At 46.6% G+C, this 22892-nt stretch overlaps 1 protein-coding gene and 1 long non-coding RNA gene across 2 annotated transcripts in view; both read right to left on the reverse strand.

The window, feature by feature from the left end:
• Positions 1–10390, reverse strand: part of DCAF15 (DDB1 and CUL4 associated factor 15) — a 20603-nt gene extending 10213 nt beyond the window's left edge. The window contains exons 1-6 of the mRNA XM_079960048.1: positions 10205–10390; positions 6197–6294; positions 5943–6078; positions 2627–2733; positions 1904–2040; positions 1287–1457 (exon numbers count right to left, since the gene is read on the reverse strand). Coding sequence (XP_079816174.1) covers positions 1287–1457; positions 1904–2040; positions 2627–2733; positions 5943–6078; positions 6197–6294; positions 10205–10324 — 769 coding nt within the window. The 5' untranslated portion in view covers positions 10325–10390. The remainder of the gene's footprint in view (positions 1–1286; positions 1458–1903; positions 2041–2626; positions 2734–5942; positions 6079–6196; positions 6295–10204) is intronic.
• A 1465-nt stretch (positions 10391–11855) lies between these two features.
• The window catches only part of LOC307206797, a 129251-nt gene continuing 118214 nt past the window's right edge, over positions 11856–22892 (reverse strand). Inside the window, exon 3 of the long non-coding RNA XR_013834503.1 lies at positions 11856–11892. This is a non-coding gene — a long non-coding RNA (uncharacterized lncRNA). The remainder of the gene's footprint in view (positions 11893–22892) is intronic.

Below are 22892 nucleotides of genomic sequence, written 5' to 3' on the forward strand. Positions count from 1 at the left end.
CATCTGAGGCTAGAAGTGCCCTTTCCCAACTGCAGCTAGTTCAGCAGCTATGGTCGTTTCTGGACCAGGAAAGCGCTGCCACAGTAGTTCATGCATTTGTTAGTTCAAGACTGGATTAATGCAATGCGCTCTAAGTGAAGCTTCTCTCATGCTTGATCCAGAAGCTGCAGTTAGTGCAGAATGCTGCAACATAAGGTCATGTAAAACACCTGTGCTCAGAGGTCTGCACTGGTTGCCTACTCACTACCAGACCAAGTTCAAGGTGTTGCTATTAGTATAGAAAGCCTTTAATAAGTTGGGACTAGTCTGCCTACAAGATCACCTTGCCCCATGTGCCCACTTCAATTGGCGAAATTGGCACTACTACAGGTGCCACATAATACCTCTTCTGCATCTGTAAGAAGTTGATCATTTAGTATGGCACCACCTACACTTTGGAACGCCTTGCCTACTGATATGAAGCAGGTGCCTTTTACTGTAGTCTTTTCGGCGCCTGCTAAAAACATTCTTGTTCAGACAAGGCTACCCAGATGTTTAGAAAGTTCAGGTTATGTTAAAGTATGGTTGTGAATTTTTCTTGATTTTATTGTGTTACCTTTCTGTACCTTTCTGCTTCGAGGGTTTTTTAAAGATATAATCAAGCAGTGTATAAACTTTATGAAATAAATAAAATAATATTCCAAGAGCCTATTCCTCTCACCTTCATTAACCTTTCCAGTCTACCCTTTCCTATACTTTCTCAGAAGCAGCAGAAGGCAAAACAGAGATCAGTGAAAGGGCTTTCTCTGCAATAGCAGTGTCTCTTTCACCATCCCAAGAAAGACTCGCCTAGCACTGACTTCGTTATCTATCCAGTGCCAGGCTTTTCAGATGTTTGTCTGAAAACTATATAAACTTAGAGCCAATAGGGTAAAAACAGTGTTCTGTCATTTTGCATTTTTAAACATCAATGCCTTTTTATTATTTTGTTTGCCATACTAAAAATCCTCGGGGTTGAAAGAAAATATAAAAATGCAATAAGTTAGTTCACCTCAGTTTGAAGTAGATTTTTAGGACTGAAGAATTCTTTTTGATACATAAAAGTGGAAGCACTTTAATTTATTGCAATGGGGTATGTTCTCAGTGAAAGGAAGCTTCAACATATGATTATTTTAACTGGGCAGTCCCAGTGTTAAAATGCAACAGAGGCATTCAACACTTGAGGCTGTTCATCTCAAAGCTCACCTTGCACAGATTCTCATCCAGAGGCTGAGAAGTGACACACAAACTTCCCCATACTCTCTTACCTGATGTGTGCACAGAAACAGCACAAGCTACCAGAGAATAGCTGGTATTAAGCAGCACCACTTGGTCCTTCTTAAGCTGGAATGCTGGCTGGAATGTGGGGAAAGGGTACACCACCTGGTACTTGGTGTGCAGCATGAACCCATGCTGCAAACATTTGGCGTTTGGATCACCTAAGGAGCATGTACAAAGGATCATCAGCACCAACTTAGGGGAAAAGTAAATAGTTGTTTTCTGAATTTCTAGAGAAGAACAATTGGCACCTCTTCAGAAAGAATATGAAACTATAACCTGAGCCTTGGAATTGGGATGGCTCTAAAACTAAACAAGTTCTTTATGGCTATGAACAAAAGTTCAATGGCCATAAATTTTCAATGTTTCACATTGATTATTGGTTTCATAAAAAGGAACTTTTGGCGACTGCTACATTTTAATAACTGGAAATGCATGTAATATGAAAATATTTTAGCAAAATTACACTGAGCATAAGTATTCTTTCTAATGATGTGAATCCTGTCATTTCCCCACATTGGATTACAGGTGCAATTATTACTGCTTTAGCTATCAGTCCTTCCAAGTTTATTAATTTAGGGCACTTTGCCAGCAATAGGCCACTCACCTGGATGTGCAATGGCCATGTCCCTGCAGCTGGGACAGTGCACAAGAGGAGGCATAGCAACTGTACTAATGTAGATATCACGATGGTTTTCATCACTCATCATCATGTTCATGAACAGGCCATTGGCTGAACGGGTACTACCAGGAGAGAAGGGGCAATTTTCAGAGGAGGAAATTCATGTATCCATCCATCCATCCATCCTTTGTTCAAGCTCTGAAGTGACCACTCTGAATGACAGCAGTGCCCCAGCATCACAACCAGGAGACTTTCCCTGCTCTGTCTGAGATTTTCAGGGATTGCGCCAGCAGCTTTTTACATGAAAAGTGTGTGCTCCACCACTAAGCTATGATCCTTCTCCATAGTCACACTAACCCATTCAACAGCAAAGGAACACCCTGTTAAACTGAATTCTTGCTAGCATCTGTTTTGTCTGGAAGAGACCCTTGATTCAGAAAAGGTAATAATGTATTGACACAACTGACACAACCCTTTTGCTTGATTCAATTAATCAAAGTAAGGGGGCCATGTCAGTTAAATAATTTGTAAAGACACCAATACCTTTCCTGATTTTTAGCATTCCTTAAAAGGCAGAATACAATAAGCAGTAATCCAGAATGCCTCAAGCAAGTATAATGAGTTCCTGATTCTCATGGAAATGTGGGAAGTTCAACTGGCAGATATCACACTCAATCTCAAAAGCAAATTTCATTGAAAGAAACATACTTGAAACCAAAAACGATGACCTTGGAGGAGTCACTGGGCCATTCACATACAGTCAAGTAGAGGTCACTGTAGATTTCTTCATCTTGGAACAATCGAACCTGACGTACCTGAAGGAGCAGCAGGACACTTGGTAAAACTTCAGAAACCCCACCTGGGCCTCAGAAAAGAGACTTAGCAATAGATGACCCCACGAAAAAAGGAGGATACACTTAAAACCTGTATCCAACAAATTAGTCCCATTAGTACCCAACCAATTAATGGTTTGGAGCTGTACAGTATTAATTCACAGAGGAAGCAGTAAGCACCTTCTGTGATTAAACCTTAGTAGAAAAGGGTTTTCTAGATTTGTGAAGATTGCTATTTTATATTCATATATAAACATAATTAATCCAGACTCAACATTGATTGACGCAGCTCACCAGCCTTGCCAAATTTGGCGCATTTCATAAGAACATAAGAGTTCTGCAGAACAGGTGACCAACCACATGCTTTGGAGCAACTCCCATCATCCCTGACCACTGGCCACAGCAATTATAGTCCAAAATACATGGAGGGCACCAGGTTTGGAAGCCTGTTGTAAGCCAGTGCATGACAGGCCCAAGCACAACCCAACGTGAAGCCAGTTAATAATACCCTCTAAAAGTTAAAGTACTGGTTTGCTTTTAGTAGGGGTTTGTCTAAATTTGTAACCCCTAACAATCAGAACCTATTTGTGTACAGCAGTTCACAAATATTAATTCCCTTCAATTCAAAAAGATTCACCTTGGCCTGGTTCACACATCATGTTAAGCCATGGTTGCTTTTAAGCAAACTAAAAACTATGAGTTGCCCCACAGATGATCAGACTCTGGCTTGCTTTGTGAAAACTTGCTTTGTTTCCCACCCCTTTCTACTCTTCAGTGCCTGCTTGATCCCATTAGTACCTTTGTGGTACCCTAGTACTAGCATCACCTCAGGAGGCCACCAGCCTCTTTACCACTGGACACCTAAGTGAACAAGGTGGCAGTGAGATCTACTCAAAAGTTAATCAGCTCATCTCTGTGGCACACAAGCCATACTGGCTTCCCACCCTTACCTGTAAAGAGAGACCTGTCCTCTGAAGCTGATAAGCTCCCTTCATCCTTTCCTTCCATCACTCCGCTGAGAAAGGAATTTCCCCCCAGAAGACTTTAGCCTCCACTTCACCCCACCTCCCCACAAATCTTTGGGTGAAGAGAATTCTTCGGGAAATGTATTATTCTTTGTTTAGTTTAGTTCTTTCAGAAAGCCAACCAGGTAACCTAACTGTCTTTCGCTTTGCACATCAACTGCACTCTTTTCGCCAATGGAGTCGTTTTGATTCATAATCAAATTTATTGATTACAAAATCAGAATAGACAAAAGCAAGCAAACATGCATACAATTCAATACAGAAAGTGTGGAGAGGGGAGTAAACGTAGTGTCAGAATGGGGCATGAGTTCAAAGGTTACTGGTGTTGTGAGCAAAGATGTACAGCAAAAATCAGAATTAGCCTGAATCATGAGGAAAATAAGGGCAATGGTCCCAAATAAACTTAAATTAACATTACTGCAACACCAGGGTCTTCTAGACACATTCATGTTTTCATGCAATTTCTAGGGCAAGATTTAACTAACCCCTTGCAATAGCAGGAGGCAGTACAAGGATTTCTGCTGCTTGAGCCCCTCTCCTCCCCACATGCCATCTACAAATTTCCAGAGGATTGAGGGAACCCCTGGAACAGATTTAGAGGTACGTGGAGAGGAGGAAAGCAGGGGGCAAAGTCCAAATACGTTTTATCCCTAAAATGGTCAAAACAGGCTTCCAAGGGTGTCAAAGAGATGCTCTACCAGCCAGGTAACAAAAAAAATCTATCACCACTGGAAGCTCTGCTAGTCGTGCAGAAGCAATGGTGCCAAAGTAATCAGTTTTATCTGTCTTTGCTGCCACATGAAGAGCATTAATGCACTCTCACTTGTGTTCTGTCAGATTCAGAGATTTACACCAGCTATGCTCTACTGTCATCCTTCCTGAAGCAATAGGAGCATCAGACAGAAAATTCCTCAGAGCATTCAGGAATCCATCAGATTCCATAAGTTTCCACAGACAATCTCAATGCCCTCACCACTAATAGAGTGAAGTAGGTGCATTCAACCCAAAACTAACCAGGATATAACCCATCCATGACAACCAACTCATAATGGAATATTACCAATCTGTTCTGTGGCAAAGACCAGGTCAAGGGTATATCTGGCCTCATGGGCTGGGCTAATGGTGTACTGGGCAAATGATGCAACCCCATGATTGTCCTGGTAATCATAAAGTCCAAGCTAGCCCATGTGAAACAGCCTCAGCATGGGCAATGAAGTCAGCCCAACTCATTAATGCTTCTGGGCTTCTCATAGAACCTGGTTGGCCACTGTGAGAACAGAACACTGAACTGGATGGGCTTTTAGTCTAACCTAGCAGGGCTATTATGCTCTTAAGTATATCTTCACAACTATAATTGGTCTAGGTTGATAAGAGAATACATGTGCCCCAGGAGTGCACAGAGGTTTTGTGATCACCACAAAAAATGGCATCCACTACCCCACAAAAAAGAAACTACGTCCCTTGCCAAAAACAGATTACTAACACTTGTTTTTGTACCTATAAATTATCTGCAAAGTCTGTTAGCCAGATTGATAAACTGCAGCTTTTAGGTGCTTGGGTATCAAGAAGCAATCTGTATACCTGTGATAAGCAAATACTGCAAGTATGTAAGGGCAAATATATTATTCTACATTGGCTTCAACAGATGTGTTAATCCTTCCTAGCAAACTGTCAGACAGGACACAATCACACATGAGAACTAAAGTTCACATGCTTTGCAAATCAGTGAGCACCCAGCTCAGAGGCACCAAGTTGCCCCCAAGATTGGAGGTGTGTGTCATGCGACATCACACACATCTCACGACACTGTGCAGCCTTCTGCAAGGCTGCACCAGCCCTAGCAGCATGGAGGGACTGGGCCCCCTTCAAACAAATATTGAGGGAGCCAAAGACACCTCGCCCCCTAGAATTGGCGCGCCTGACCCAGCTATTTGATGGGATCCAACTTCAAGTATGGCCCAAAGATCATACTTACTACTTCCTGCAGCCAAGGCAAAATACTCTCCCTGAATCCTGATTTCCCACTACCTGAAGTTTTCCAAGTGCCTTCCACAGTGTTCCACCAATAACAAGGCAAGTTGTGCTAATTCCCCAAGCTAATTCCCCTAACTCACAACAAGGGGGAGATCTCAATTCCATACCCATCATATGCAGCTTGAACCATACCATTTTTAGTTTGCTGTGGACATTGAACTCCCACCAATAGAGATGGTAGATATAGAAGGAGAAATCATCATCACCACTGCTGCTGGTGTAGGACAAGACGTATCTCCCACACTTAGAGAAGCCAAGGAAAATGTGCCTGTAAAGAAAAATGCCAAATTAAGACTAACAGGTCCATGTGTAGAATGACCACCCATGCAGCTAAGGAATAGCCAGCACAATGACAGTTCATCACAGAATGAGGGACATAGTCTTACCCTGCACACAAGAAATGTTCATCAACAATGCTCTTCAGAGATACACAAACTCTTGGTGGTAGCTTACGGAAGAGGCGAGGTGAGAGCTGTCCACTGATCTGCAAGGGGTATCAAAGACAGTAAAGAAGGTTCTCTTAAAGATCTCAAGGCCATATCTAATGTACAAAGTACCACAAATGGTCAAAAGGGGGAGTGGGCCCATGGGTGTTAATGGGACTTAATCAGCGGCAGAAGCATCTGGTGCCCTCTATGTGGTCCTGGCAAGTCACTGATTCTTGGCAGAAATCAACTGCAAACCTTACAGCACAGATGAGCCATACCTCTAGTTGCACATGAACATCACTGCCCCACTCAAGAATCAAGATGGCACAAATGAATAGGAATGGGCTTAAAGTGGCCAACTTCTCACTTAGACTCTTTGCTCTGGTGTTAAAGGCACAAGGAGAGATAGCAGGTGCCAACGACCCAATAGCTGGCTTGCACTTAACATTAAACTATGGTTTAGTGTTAAATGCATAAGCTAGAATGAGACTCACACACTCTTCTCTTCCTTCTCTTTAGCAGATGTAAGGAGGACAGAGCTAACACTTTGTTTCATTTCAAAGAACTCTGGGTTACATTATACAGTCGTACCTTGGGCCTTGGATGACGAACGCCTTGTGAGTCGAACGTTTTGGCTCCCAAACACTGCAAACCCGGAAATGAGTATTCCAGTTTGCGAACGTTCTTTGGAACCTGAACATCCGATGCAGCTTCTAAACGTTTTGGAAGTCGAATGGACTTCTGGAACGGATTCCGTTCGACTTCTGAGGTACGACTGTATATGATCCAAAAATTGTGGTTGAAGGAAGCCATCTTTTTATTCATAACCCATGCTTTGAAAATGGCTTGCTTACTTTAGAAATGGGGGTGGGGAACTAAATTGAAGAAAAAGTAATGCGGCTTCACACAGCACAATATGGCTTTACAGAAGACAGCAGCAATAGCAATAGATTACTTTTATAAGTAATTTTACATGCTCACAGAGAATAGGTCTGACCAAATGCTTTTAGTGACAATAAAAAGGAACCTCTGTGTACAGATGTAATATACATCTGATTAACAGGTGCTGAGGAAGACCTCCTGTTGTTACCCATCCTCTATATGCCCTGCCTGCAAGTTTTCCAGGAGCATCTGACTGCTGGATTAGAAGGATTTTGGTTCAATCTAGCAAAGAAATTATGTTCTTTATTAGAAGGCTCCCCAAAAGACTGGCAAAGCAAAGGACAATAAAGCTTTGAAGTACTTCATCCAACAAGCCACAACATAAAAGATTAATAATGAATTATATCTGCAGAAGAGGGAAAATGGCTGGGAACAGATGATCTGTCCTCGGCTGACCACTAACTGTGAATCTGAATGCCACTGGTCTCTGCAACTCACCAAAAATATAAACCCCTCTATGATATTAATTTTACATCCTCCCCAATTTTATGTTCCTTCCATCACAATACTACTTCACATTCTCTCAATATGCTTGCTCTTTCCCTACACATGCGCCTGTAGATTACAACATCTTTGTCTTACCCAGAACTACCCAACCAGTGTTAGAAACTGAGATATGAAAGCTAGGAACTAAAGGGCACCTTAAACCAAGGTTATGGGAGCAACAACAGAATGCCTAGGTGCGCTTTTTTTATAACAAGAATACAAAGCTGAAAATCAATGAACTGCAGCTAAAATATGTTCATTTTCCACATGGTCTAGTCCTTCCTCCGCCCACCCCCCTAATATTCTCAAAAGGGTCTCTTCAGAGAGTAGCTGGAAGTGAGGAGACAAAAACGGTCCTCCTTTCCTTCCACTCTGCAGTTTTAATCTGAAATCTTAGGTGCAGTACTGCGCCCAGAGCTCAGAAGCTGCTCGCGCTAATGAAATTCCCTGTCGCAAAATGCGCCTAGAACAATGGGAGTTTCGAACATTGCACACAACCCAATGAGGTAAATCAGACAGACAGAAGAACGACTAGCCAAAGGTCACATGATTAGCATGATGGTAAAGCAGGCATTTGAACATATGCCTCTCTTGCACTAGCCTAATCCAACACAGCCAGAAATACCTCCATACACCATTCACCTCCACCAAACTATCCACTTTCATAGATAAATAATCTTTTAGCGGAAGAATTCTTAATGCTTTTCATCACACACACAAAACTATTTATTTATTTCAATTATTTATATTCCACCTTACATACAAATTTGTCAAGATGGCTTAAAAGTAACATTAAATTGCATTTTTATAAATGAATGAATAAACACCACAACATAACAAACAATGTATAAAAGTAATCAGGATCCTTCCCACGGGGCAGTTACTGGTAAAAAGGCCCTGAGGGGTAGGGATGGCCAGCTGTGAGGTGCTCCTTGCATGCATCCTCCTCTCTACTGGACTTGCTTCCACTGGAACAGTTGATAGCAGATGGGCCTGTGGAGTGAAGGGCAGTGGGAAGTCCAGCTACAGCAGACTCTGAGGTTTTGGTTTTTGTATTATTATTAGCTGCATGTGTTTCCCACCCTTCCTTAAAGCGACATTCCACCACCATCTTTTACAGACTCTTTGCACACCCCCAACCACAGGCAGCAGCTCATTCCTCACCAGCCTCCCTAGTGTCACACAATCTTCTCCAGCACTTCCATCACAGTCTGCCATTCACTCTCCCAGTACACCTGTTTCTCCTCATGATACACACACCTATACCTACAGTATTAGCAATTCCAGAGGGGTATGTGTATTGTTGAAACAGAAAAGGCTAAAACTTGGTTAGCTTTCAAGCCTAAAACTTGGTTAGCTTTCAAGGATTTCAATACCCAATGCACAACTATGTGCAAGGTGTTTTCACATGGTTATAGCCTACCTTATTCCCATCCCATCTCCATACATTTATCTTACAATTTTTTTAAAAAAATCTAATTTGTATCCCCAAATCCAATTCATACCCTCAAACATGCACACCTTCCCCAATTTACATTGAACAAAGGCCTTCTTGGTGGTGGCTCCTCCCAGATAACTTTGGAACTCCCTCCCTGGAGAAGTGAAGACTGGCTCCATCCTAGTATGTACTCTATGTGTTCTTTTTGTTTTTATGTTATATTTACGATGTTAATCTTGAAAACCATAAAATACGTATTTCATTTTTAAATTGGCTCTCTCCACATTGTTCTTCTGCCAGTAGGTGAAAAGGAAATTATTCCAAAAAGCTTTTTGAGAACTGTCCATTTTTAATGAGGGGGTTGCTGCTGTGATTGTTTTCATCTGTATGTTTAGACTAAATGTGTGTGTGTGTGTGTGTATACACACATATATACTTATAGCTTTTATTCTACTGATGTTTAATTGCTTTTTAATTATTATTCCCTATGTTCTCAGCAGAGTCCCTGTCAAGGAAAAAGGTGGGTGATATATATATATATATATATATATATATATATAAATAGATACATTATAATGGTAATGGTAACAGTAGTAGCAGCAGTAGTCATGCAACTAAAAACATTGCTGTTTAGACAAGTCTACCAGATGAAAGCTGAGGTAATATTAATCTGCTTTAGCATTTTAACTTTTGCATGTTTTAAAGTAGGGTTGTGAGGTCGTCGTCCCCCCGACATTCATGTTTTATCTTCCTATAAACCACTCTGAGGAGTTTTGGGGTTTTTTTGTGGGTGGGGGAGGGGGGGAAGCAATCAACCAAGCGGTGTGTACATTTTATTAAATAAATAAATGAACATGCAGTATAGACATTTCCTGCCTTCGGCGCGGAAGGTCTCGGCCGTGGCACCAACACCGCCATACACACCCGCCCGCCCGCCGCCTTTCTTTCCGCCCCTCCCCGCCCCGCTTAAGATTTCCTCTCCATCCCCCGCGGGGTCTTTTCCCCATCTCGACCCCACCGCTTCCCACACGCCGACCGTCCTCCGCCTTCCACCTCCGGCGCTCAGGGCCAGGCCTCGGCCGCCCCGCCGCTTTCCTCACCTTGACGCGCTCGAGCTGCCTCACCACATGCTCCCGCCTCCCGCCGCGCCCGGACTCCGCCGAGCCCCGCTTGCCTCCTGACGCGCCGCCGCCCCGCTCCGATTTCGAGCTCGGCGCCATTTTCCTCCTCCGCCGCCGCCGCCGCCGCCAGAGCAGCAGCAGCAGCAGAAGCAGCCTCCCCCTCTCCCCCTCCCAACGAGCGTCCCGTTCGGAGCCCCGCCCATCGCCTTCTCCTCATTGGCCAGCCTCGCGCGCGAGGAGTCGCCGCTCACCGCGGCGCTCTGGGATTCTTATGCGCTCCTTTCTCGCTCTCCATTGGCAGCCGCGGCCGCCGATCATCCCCGCTGCCTGCCTCCAAATCCTGCAGCCTCGCGCGCTGAGCTCTCGCCGGCTTGCGATTGGTGGGGCCGCTTTTCAGTCTGGGAAATAGCTTTCAGTTGCCGCCGATGAGAAACAATGCGTGCCTTAATGCCCCGCCTTAACGGGGTTCTCAGTCCCGCCCCCAACGTAGAGGAGGAAGCCGATAGGGCAAAATAAAAACGTGCGTGTTGCCCTGGCAACGAGGCTTCGGCCTGCGGTCCTGTCAAGCGAGGACCACAGGGAGCGAGAGGGAGAAATTTGAGGGAGTGCGAGGGTTGACTGAATTCCCCCCTACCAAGACAAACAAAAACTCCCTGCAAGCAGAAGATGAGCACGCAGGCAATAAAAGTACTCACCCACTCAGCTCTCTAGCTAGCTTTCTGCCTGCAGGGACTTTATAAGTTTGCCAGTTTCTCCTTTTCCCTCTGTTCTGTACCTCCTTTCGTCTGTACAGAAAAATGGGTGATATTATCATTGTGGTAATTATACAGAGTTGTGTGGAAGTTGCCCCAGGACATTTGGCCTTTTGAATAGTTATCTTTTTCCCTCCTAGAAGAAAACAATGCAACACACTTGGTTTTAAAATTTAAAATTAACATATGACTTTTACTTTCTGTACAGTGGTACCTCAGGTTAAGTACTTAATTCATTCCGGAGGTCCGTACTTAACCTGAAACTGTTCTTAACCTGAAGCACCACTTTAGCTAATGGGGCCTCCTGCTTCCGCCATGCCGCCAGAGCACAATTTCTGTTCTCATCCTGAAGCAAAGTTCTTAACCTGAAGCACTTTTCCGGGTTAGCAGAGTCTGTAACCTGAAGCGTATGTAACCTGAGGTACCACTGTACTTGCTCTTGTTACATTGAATGTACAAGACAGGCAGTGTGCATGCACACGAAAGCTCATACCAAGAACTAACTTAGTTGGTCTTTAAGGTGCTACTGGAAGGAAAATTTTTTTTGTTTTGACTATGGCAGACCAACACGGCTACCTATCTGTAACAGGCAATACTTACGTTACTGAAGAATATTTACATGAATTTGTACCTGAGACTGATCAGTATTTACCAACTGGCTCTGAGGCAGACAGCAGCATAGCACTCAACATGCTTGCTGCTCTCACAGTTAAAACTCACACTACAGTTGATAACTAACTGGGGTGGGGGGGACTGCCTAAGGCAGGGGTCAGCAAACTTTTTCAGCAGGGGGGCCGGTCCACTGTCCCTCAGACCTTGGGGGGGGGGTCTGGACTATATTGGGGGGGGGGATTTGAACGAATTCCTATGCCCCACAAATAACCCAGAGATGCATTTTAAATAAAAGGGCACATTCTACTCGCGTAAAAACACCAGGCAGGCCCCACAAATAACCCAGAGATGCATTTCAAATAAAAGGGCACATACTACTCATGTAAAAACATGCTGATTCCCGCACCGTCCACGGGCTGGATTGAGAAAGTGATTGGGCCAGATCTGGCCCCCAGGCCTTACCTTAGTTTGCCTACCCCTGGCCTAAGGCATATGGCATTACAATATTCTATGCTACAGCATTAACCCTTTGGGATGCACCATTCCCAAAATCATTTCAGTGCTATCATCAAGTAGTATGTTGATCTAGGATTCCACAAGGCTACACACTTTCTGCCAGAGGCGTAGCCAGTGGGGGGCAGGGGGCAGCTGTCCCCCGAACTCAATACAAATCAATACGAATATGAGGTTCTGCCTCTGCAACAAAAATCCTGGCTATGCCCGTGCTTTCTGTTTCATTTTTGTTGCTGTTTAGATTTGTACTCATTCTGAACCTAAGAGAGCAAGGTGACTCACAGTACTTATGCTATATAAGTCTTATTTCTCCCTCCTAAATATCCACAATCTAAATTGCATTCATTCTGTTTTCCTCAAAAGCTCTCTTAGCCACAATATTAGAAGTTCAGCCAGAATGTGTACTTCAGATGAAGAAAAGTACTTCCAGGGCCAAGAAGACTGCTTGAGACATACCAATTTTGGCAGCACAAGTTTGATGAGGTAGAGGAGTAGATAGATACACTTGTACGGTAAGTTGGGTTTTGCTGTAGATGAGAATGAGAATGACTACCGTAACTTCTATGGAGAAACTGCCACAGGTGTAAGCAAAGCATACTGTGTGTTCATTTGACACTGTGTGTATGTGTGCATATGTGACATGGTGTCTGACAGAGAATTTGTGCAGCTGGAAAATCTGCTTTTAAAACACCCTGAAGGGATGCTTAAAAAAGAATTCGAGGAGCACATTGCTAAACAAAAACATGAAGAACACCACCAAGAAAAATTCATTTAAATACATTAGTAGCAGGAGATTGGCTAGGGCGGGGTGTTGGACCTTTAGATGACAACGGAGTAAAAGGTGTGCTAAAGGATTTTTTTGCATCTGTCTTCACAGCAGAAGATATAGGGCAGATTCCTGGGCCTGAACTTTCACAAGAAGGGAGTCTGAGGAATTGAGGCAAATAGTAGTGACAAGAAATGAAGTTCTAGGGCTTCTTGATAAAATAAAAATTGACAAATCACTGAGTCCAGATGACTCTTCTAGCAAAAATACATAACAACAACAACGATAATGATAATGATAATTTATTTATACCCTGCCCATCTGGCTGGTTTCCCCAGCCACTCCAACAGAATATTAAAATACAATAACATTAAACATTAAAAGCTTCCCTAAACAGGGCTGCCTTCAGATGTCTTCTAAAAGTCTGGCAGTTGTTTTCCTCTTTGACATCTGGTGGGAGGGCGTTCCACAGGGTGGGTGCCACTACCAAGAAGGCCCTCTGCCTGGTTCCCTGTAACTTGGCTTCTCGCAGCGAGGGAACCGCCAGAAGGCCCTCGGTGCTGGACCTCAGTGTCCGGGTTGAACGATGGGGGTGGAGACACTCCTTCAGGTACAGTGGTACCTCAGGTTACAGATGCTTCAGGTTACAGACTCCACTAACCCAGAAATAGTACCTCAGGTTAAGAACTTTGCTTCAGGATGAGAACAGAAATCGTGCTCCGGCAGCGCGCCGGCAGCGGGAGGCCCCATTAGCTAAAGTGGTGCTTCAGGTTAAGAACAGTTTCAGGTTAAGAACGGACCTCCGGAACGAATTAAGTACTTAACCCGAGGTACCACTGTATACCGGACCGAGGCTGTTTAGGGCTTTAAAGGTCAGCACCAACACTTTGAATTGTGCTCGGAAACATACTGTGAGTCAGTGTAGGTCTTTCAAGACCGGTATTATATGGTCTTGGCAGCCGTTCCCAGTCACCAGTCTAGCTGCCGCATTCTGGATTAGTTGTAGTCCCTAAGAAAACTATACAGTGAACCCACAACCTGAGCTCAATTTACTTAACACCATTGCAACCTTATGTGAGGTGGAGGGGAATGAATAAATAAATGGAGAGCGGAGAAACTGTTTATATGTCCTCCCCCACACATGCACCCAGCAAGTTTTCCTTGCTTACTGGGCTCTGGGAAGCTTTTATATTGTGGTATACTTCCTTGCAATCGTCTGATGACAGGTGGTCTAGAAACAAAACCATTGATGACAAGAGAGCACGCAAACCCAGTAATTCTGCCCTATGTGCTTTTCACTTAAGTGCATGGCACTGTTTATATCTCAGATTTTGCAAGGGCAGAGTTAAAATGTCCTGTTTTTCTTCCCTTTTTTATTTATCTCAGCACTTCTTGGGCTCTGACTGTGCCTTGGTGTCATCCTAACTGGAGATGGAGCACTAGCTGTGCTGTGTGCCCCAGCCTGGCACAGAATTGAATACGCTGGCAAACATAACAAGGAAGAGGTGAGGGAACCAATAACAAAACAATAAACAAAAAAAGTGTTTATATATCCCTCACTTAAGCCAAGCCAGGAAAGGAAGCTATAAATAGTGCTTTCAAGCCAGCTAGTCAGATGTTACTGTTTGGCAGTCTTCAAACAAAGAACTGTGTCCTTTTGCTGCCAAGTTAAGTTCAGCCCTGTAACACTTCTGTTTTTCTCCAACCTAGATAATTTTGCATATCAGATTCTTATATGGCTGAAAATCTGGTAGGCTGGAAGTATGCAGTCAAGACATTGAGGCAGGCTGTCTGCAGCAACAGAGAAATTGAGTTCCAGGAAAAATGATAAACCCAGAACTAGATTTTGAAACAAATTCTACTGTCTGAAATAAAGCACTGAAACTATGCACGTGTCTTGGGCTCAGCCCTGGTTCAAATTAAGCCCTACACGTGGGCCAATTCTGGAAGCTTTTTTTTTTGTCCGAATGAAGTCAGCCCCTGCCCATGGCTTCACAGAATTCCTCTATCTCATCCCAATGACATATGGGAAACTACAAGTGATCCATTCCAGAGTCACTGAAATATTCCTGGCATCTGCTTTCGGAGCTGTATAAATTTGCATGACAATCAGAAAAACCAGAACCACCTGCTCTTGTTTACCAACTCTTGCATTGCATAATTCAGGGCTCCCCAAAGTGGGGACATGAGAAGCCTGTAGGGACGAGTGATGGGCAGACAAGTATGTTTTTATTAAAACTGCACCATCACAAATCTGAGTAGAATGCCATATTCCTTTGGGGGGCAAAGCAAGTTACTTTATAGTTGGCTTTTTCTGTGATGGTGCTGCTACTGCCGCACAATCCAAAATTCACTATATCTGCACATTTGTTAAAGGCACAGATGTTGTCTTTCTAAGGGGATGTTGACTAGAGTACATACAGCCCTGCTATAATAATAATAATAATAATAATTTATTATTTATACCCCGCCCATCTGGCTGAGTTTCCCCAGCCACTCTGGGCGGCTCCCAATCAGTGTTAAAAACAATACAGCATTACATATTAAAAACTTCCCTGAACAGGGCTGCCTTAAGATGTCTTCTGAATGTCAGATAATTCTTTATCTCTTTGACATCTGATGGGAGGGCGTTCCACAGGGTGGGCGCCACTACCGAGAAGGCCCTCTGCCTGGTTCCCTGTAGCCTCACTTCTCGCAATGAGGGAACCGCCAGAAGGCCCTTGGCGCTGGATCTCAGTGTCCGGGCTGAACGATGGGGGTGGAGATGCTTCTTCAGGTATACAGGACCGAGGCCGTTTAGGGCTTTAAAGGTCAGCACCAACACTTTGAATCGTGCTCGGAAACGTACTGGGAGCCAGTGCAGATCTCTCAGAACCGGTGTTATGTGGTCCCGGCGGCCACTCCCAGTCACCAGTCTAGCTGCCGCATTCTGGATTAATTGCAGTTTCCGGGTCACCTTCAAAGGTAGCCCCACGTAGAGCGCGTTGCAGTAGTCCAAGCGTGAGATAACCAGAGCATGCACCACTCTGGCGAGACAGTCCGCGGGAAGGTAGGGTCTTAGCCTGCGTACCAGGTGGAGCTGGTAGACAGCTGCCCTGGACACAGAGTTAACCTGCGCCTCCATGGACAGCTGTGAGTCCAAAATGACTCCCAGGCTGCGCACCTGGTCCTTCAGGGGCACAGTTACCCCATTCAGGACCAGGGAATCCTCCACACCTGCCCGCCTCCTGTCCCCCAAAAACAGTACTTCTGTCTTGTCAGGATTCAACCTCAATCTGTTAGCCGCCATCCAACCTCCAACCGCCTCCAGGCACTCACACAGGACCTTCACCGCCTTCACTGGTTCTGATTTAAAGGAGAGGTAGAGCTGGGTGTCATCTGCATACTGATGAACACCCAGTCCAAACCCCCTGATGATCTCTCCCAGCGGCTTCATATAGATGTTAAAAAGCATGGGGGAGAGGACGGAACCCTGAGGTACCCCACAAGTGAGGGCCCAAGGGTCTGAACACTCATCCCCCACCACCACTTTCTGAACACGGCCCAGGAGGAAGGAGCGGAACCACTGTATAACAGTGCCCCCAGCTCCCAGCCCCTCTAGACGGTCCAGAAGGATGTTATGGTCGATGGTGTCGAAGGCCGCTGAGAGATCCAGCAGAACTAGGAAACAGCTCTCACCTTTGTCCCTAGCCCGCCGGAGATCATCAACCAGCGCGACCAAGGCAGTTTCAGTCCCATGGTGAGGCCTGAATCCCGATTGGAAGGGATCCAAATGGTCCGTTTCCTCCAGGCGTGCTTGGAGTTGTTCAGCAACCACCCGCTCAATCACCTTGCCCAAAAATGGAAGATTTGAGACTGGGCGATAGTTGGCCATACTGGCCGGGTCTAAAGATGGTTTTTTAAGAAGCGGTTTAATGACCGCCTCTTTCAGCGGGTCTGGGAAGGCTCCCTCACAGAGGGAAGCATTCACCACCCCGCAAAGCCCATCGCCCAGCCCTTCCCGGCTCGCTTTTATCAGCCAGGATGGGCAAGGATCAAGAAGACAGGTGGTCGGTTTCACTCGTCCAAGCAGCCTGTCCACATCCTCGGAGGTAACAGATTGGAATTGATCCCATATAACAGGACCAGACAGAACTCTAGCACTCTCCCGCCCTGGCCCTGCTCCCACTGTGGAGTCTACTTCCTTCTGAATCTGAGCGATTTTATCTGCAAAAAAACTTTGCAAAAGCATTGCAGGAGATCTTGGGGTCCCTACCAGGCCCCGGTGGTACAGGTGGTTCCGATAAACTGCGAACCACCTGAAAAAGTCTCCTGCTGCTGTTTTCTGCAGATGCAATGGAGGCGGCGAAGAAGGCCCTCTTCGCCGTCGCCATTGCCACTTGGTAGGCTCGACGTTGAGCTCTAACCCGTGTCCGGTCTGATTCAGAATGAGTTTTCCGCCACCGGCGCTCTAGCCGTCTCAACGATTGTTTCATCACCCTCAGCTCCGGGGAGAACCACGGGGCTGTCCGGGCTCCATGCAATCGGAGAGGGCGCTTCGGAGCCAGACAGTCAATAGCCCTGGTTAACTCCGCATTCCAGCGTGCCACCAGGGAATCAGCTGAAAGGCCATCAACTTGGGATAAAGCATCCCCTACCACTCTCTGGAAGCCAATTGGATCCATTAAGTGGCGGGGGCGGACCATCCGAATCGGTCCCGCCTCCCTGCGGAGGGGAAGGGTTGCGGAGAAGTCCAGTTGCACCAGGAAGTGATCTGACCATGGCACTTCTTTTGTTTCGCTTTTAGTTAATGTCAGATCACCAACATCCGTAGAGGTAAACACCAAGTCTAAGGCATGTCCGTGGCTATGAGTTGGGCCAGACTTATTCAGGGACAGCCCCATGGAGGCCATGCTTTCCACGAAGTCCCGAGCTGCCCCTTGTAAGGTCGTGTCGGCATGGATGTTAAAATCCCCCAGGACAACCAAGCTAGGTGTCTCCAGGAGTATATCCGACACGACCTGAAGCAGCTCGGGCAGGGAATCCTTGGTGCAGCGGGGAGGTCGGTACACCAGTAGGAATCCTGTACTGCCCCTATTGCCCAGCTTCCAGAACATGCACTCAGAAAACTGGGTCTTCCCAATAGGACGCCTGGTGCAGACTAATGACTTCCTAAAAATCGCTGCAACCCCCCCTCCCCGCCCACATGACCTGGGTTGCTGTGCGTAAGAGAAACCTGGTGGGCAAGCAGCGGCAAGGACAGGCCCATCTGCCTCATCCAACCAGGTCTCTGTCACACATGCCAGGTCAAATCCTCCATCCACAATCAGGTCGTGGATGGCAGTGGTTTTATTCATCATTGACCTGGCATTGCACAGCAACACTTTCAGGTCATGTGGGTTTCCCTTGCTGATTACTGTATCCTTCCGGTCAGGACCAGACCTGGAGGCAGGGATAGTCCTCAAACAACGACTAAACCTGCCTCCTCGGTAATGACATGGTCTGGTCTTAGCATAACTCCTCCTCCTGCCCGTGATCACTGAGATCGGGTGTCCCAATACATCTCCCCCTGTGGAACCTGCCCCACCCAATCTATTGGCTGAGGCCCACTCCCAGGCAGCCATGACCCTCCCCCTTAAAAGGAAAAATACAAACTATATAATAATTTAACAGAATAATAATAATAAAAAAACAAAACAGAACAAAACAAAACAAAACAAAGCAAAACAAGGAACAATAGTGCTGACACAGTGCTTATCCCACCCCAAGCAAAAATAAAATAATGAAATAATATAATATTATAAAAAACAACAACCACCATTTAAAGTGCTGCAAATTAAAAGCGATTAAAACATTTAAAACCATTTTGTCCATTGCTGCCGGTAGCTACTCAGGCCTCTTATGCTGTGGCAGTGAGTGCAGGCCCCGCCCCCTAGGCCGGATGGAGTTGGCAGGAGAGGGAGCGGTCTTCCCAACACTCACGCAAGCAGCAGCAGCAGCAGCAGCAGCAGCAGCAGCAGCAGTCGTGTCCCGGAGGCCTCTCTCAGGCCTCTTATGCTGTGGGTGCGAGTGCAGGCCCCGCCCCCTAGGCCGGATGGAGTTGGCAGGAGAGGGAGCGGTCTTCCCAACACTCACGCAAGCAGCAGCAGCAGCAGCAGCAGCAGCAGCAGCAGTCGTGTCCCGGAGGCCTCTCTCAGGCCTCTTATGCTGTGGGTGCGAGTGCAGGCCCCGCCCCCTAGGCCGGATGGAGTTGGCAGGAGAGGGAGCGGTCCTCCCAACACTCACGCAAGCAGCAGCAGCAGCAGCAGCAGCAGTCGTGTCCCGGAGGCCTCTCTCAGGCCTCTTATGCTGTGGCAGTGAGTGCAGGCCCCGCCCCCTAGGCCGGATGGAGTTGGCAGGAGAGGGAGCGGTCTTCCCAACACTCACGCAAGCAGCAGCAGCAGCAGCAGCAGCAGCAGCAGCAGTCGTGTCCCGGAGGCCTCTCTCAGGCCTCTTATGCTGTGGGTGCGAGTGCAGGCCCCGCCCCCTAGGCCGGATGGAGTTGGCAGGAGAGGGAGCGGTCCTCCCAACACTCACGCAAGCAGCAGCAGCAGCAGTCGTGTCCCGGAGGCCTCTCTCAGGCCTCTTATGCTGTGGGTGCGAGTGCAGGCCCCGCCCCCTAGGCCGGATGGAGTTGGCAGGAGAGGGAGCGGTCTTCCCAACACTCACGCAAGCAGCAGCAGCAGCAGCAGCAGCAGCAGTCGTGTCCCGGAGGCCTCTCTCAGGCCTCTTATGCTGTGGGTGCGAGTGCAGGCCCCGCCCCCTAGGCCGGATGGAGTTGGCAGGAGAGGGAGCGGTCCTCCCAACACTCACGCAAGCAGCAGCAGCAGCAGCAGCAGCAGTCGTGTCCCGGAGGCCTCTCTCAGGCCTCTTATGCTGTGGGTGCGAGTGCAGGCCCCGCCCCCTAGGCCGGATGGAGTTGGCAGGAGAGGGAGCGGTCCTCCCAACACTCACGCAAGCAGCAGCAGCAGCAGTCGTCAGCTGGATCAGACCACAGTTCCTTTTGCTTTAACATCCTGCTTCCAGCAGTGGCCAGCTTCCAGGATGTCCCCAGTCAGGGCAGGAAGGCAACAGCCCTACCCTTCGCTAATCCCCTAGCATCTAGTCTTCAAATATACACTGCTGCTAAGCACCTATCATGACTAATACCTGCTGATAAAGCCGCACAAGTTGTCTGCATAAACTTGTCTAGCCTTTTTGTATCTAAGCCTAAGCCAACCCCACATCTCATGGCAGCAAATTGCATAAGTGAATCATAAATTGTGTGAAAAAGTACTTTCTTGTTCCCTTCCTGAATCTACTGCTCATCCATTTCACTGGATGGCCTCATGCCTTAGTGTTATGACAGACAGATAAATGCCTACTCAACTTCCTGTTTTCCTTGCAGCTGTCCTGATTCTTGAGTTCTCCACTAGAGCCAATTTTCCTTGAAGATTGGGTGAGTTCAAGTCCCTCTCAATATGTTTTTGGAGACTTGTAGAGAATGGGGAGAGAAATGAAGATTACCAGTTGATAGGAATCACAGGTGGGCAGGTTACTGTTGTGTTCATGCCCAGTGTGCAGGCTTCCCCCTGGTATCTAATCAACTACTGGAAGAACAGAATGCTGGACTAGATGGGCCATAGGTCTGATCCAGCAGTCTTTGTCTTACGTTCCTATGAAGACCAGCTCAGAACCTGCTCCAGTTGGACTTTTTCCCACACCACAGGGCCATCTACAGTCAGGGCTTTACAGCACATGTGAAACATAGTCTCCCCCTCCAATAATTCTCCATGCTCTAGTTACAATCCCCAGCAACCCTTAACAATACAGGCAGCAACCATTTTGCATGTGCCCAATTCATGCGCAACCACCAACACCTGGCTCCTTTTGGACTTGGAAGAGGGCAGAATGGGAGTGTAACAAGGCGAAGTGGACTTGTTGGTGTGTTCCACCAATGCACAGGGGAGCCAGGAACAAACCCCCCCCCCGTGCAAAATGGTTGCCACCTGTGCTTCAAAGACCACCTCTCCCCACATCTGGACCCTGTGATCATAATCCGAGGCCCTTCTTTGTGTGTCCCCTCCATGAGAGGTCCGAAAGGCAGCAACACAAAAGTGGGCCTTTTCTGCAGTGGCTCCCTATTTGTAGGATGCTCTCCCCAGGAATGCTTGCCTGGTACCTTCATTATATACCTTTAGGCAGCAAGCAAATACATTTCTCTATAACCAGGCCTTGGGCTGATAACATTTTTTAAAGTGTTTATTATGTATTTTGTGTTTTAATTTTGTGTTTTTATGTTGTGAACCACCTTGTGATCTTTGGATGAAGGGTTGTATACAAATATTATTAATAATAATAATAATAATAATAATAATAATAATAACAACAACAACAGTAAGAATAAACATACTACAGTGCCTGGAATTCTTTGAGAAGGGAAATGTGCTTTGAATGTGTAAGGAGCCCAGTAGAGGAAGGGAGGCAGGTGAAGACCACCTTGGCAACTATTCCATCTGGACTGTCTGCTTCCCAAGACAGACACATTCTACCATTAAGTGCCCTGTGGGAAGGATGACTTTTTATATGTTGCTGTTGTTTATTGCGGTAGTTTAAAAATGTAGTTTAATATAAGCTGCCTTTGAAGGAATTGTATCCTGAAAGGCAGGATATAAACAATGGGCTAGTGCAAGGATAATAACAGAAACAAATTTGTTTATATTATACCCTGTTAAAGCATGTGGGCATCTTTGTCAGGTGTGCGTGCAGGAGCCAGGTCCTGTGACCAGGACTAGGGCCTTCCTAAGTTTGTTCTGGAGAGGCAAGGCGCAGCCTCACAGGTGAGGCCGATTGGTAACTCACAACACCTGGTAGCAAGAGCCGGGAAGGAATATAAGGTCCGCATTTCCCTTCAGCTCTTTGCCACAGCAACATGTTCCCTGCCTTGCTGTGTTTGGTTCCTTGACTCCTTGCACCCCTGCCTTTGTGACTCCTTTCTCCTTGATCCTCGGACCCCTGCCTTTGTGACTCCTTGCTTCTGGACCCTTGGCTTCTGGACTCCCAGCTCTCTGACCCTCAGACTCTTGGCTTCCCAACTCCTGGCTTCTGGACTCCCGTTCCTGTTCCCACCCTGCCATCTTGCCCCCGGTCCCGACATCCCCAGCTGGGACTTCGATCGCCCATGAACCGGACCATGACAATTATCCTGTCCTGTTGATTCATCCAGTTTGTTCAGGGAGGATAAAATCAGGGCATTTTGCAGCTGGACAGAGAATGGAACCCAACTTGCCCTAACTTTGTGACCCTGGAACCAGGTAGTCTTTAAGTGTTTGGCAGCTTCTCTTCCAAAGGTGAAGAGCCACAGAGGAAGGCTGGTGGCAGCCACTGGATAACAGATTGCAGTCCCAAAAACTGATTGCTGGTGTGTGGGTCTGAAGTACAAACATGCAGATATTCCAGAGAAGTGCTGTAAGTGTCCTGGGAGGTGGGCATGTGTGTGAGAGGAGGAAAAAGTCATTTTGAAGGTCAAATGCCTGTCATTCAGATTGCAGCTGATGACTTTGATGTAATATCCTTAACCTTAAAAGTAAAGGGACCCCTGACCATTAGGTCCAGTCGTGGCAGACTCTGGGGTTGCGGCGCTCATCTCGCTTTATTGGCCGAGGGAGCTGGCGTAGAGCTTCCGGATCATTAGGCCAGCATGACTAAGCCGCTTCTGGCAAACCAGAGCAGCGCATAGAAACGCCATTTACCTTCCCGCTGGAGAGGTACCTATTTATCTACTTGCACTTTGACGTGCTTTCGAACTGCTAGGTTGGCAGGAGCAGGGACCGAGCAACGGGAGCTCACCCCGTCATGGGGATTCGAACCGCTGACCTTCTGATAGGCAAGTCCTAGGCTCTGTGGTTTTAACCCACAGCGCCACCCGCGTCCCTATCCGTAACCTTATCCTGTTGTAATTTTTACAGTGCAAGTTTGATATTTGACTCTGTGCACTTTGCTCAGCCACTTTGTAAGGGCAGATACC

Source organism: Podarcis cretensis (assembly GCF_951804945.1).
Source record: "Podarcis cretensis genome assembly, chromosome: 17".
NCBI lineage: Eukaryota > Metazoa > Chordata > Lepidosauria > Squamata > Lacertidae > Podarcis > Podarcis cretensis.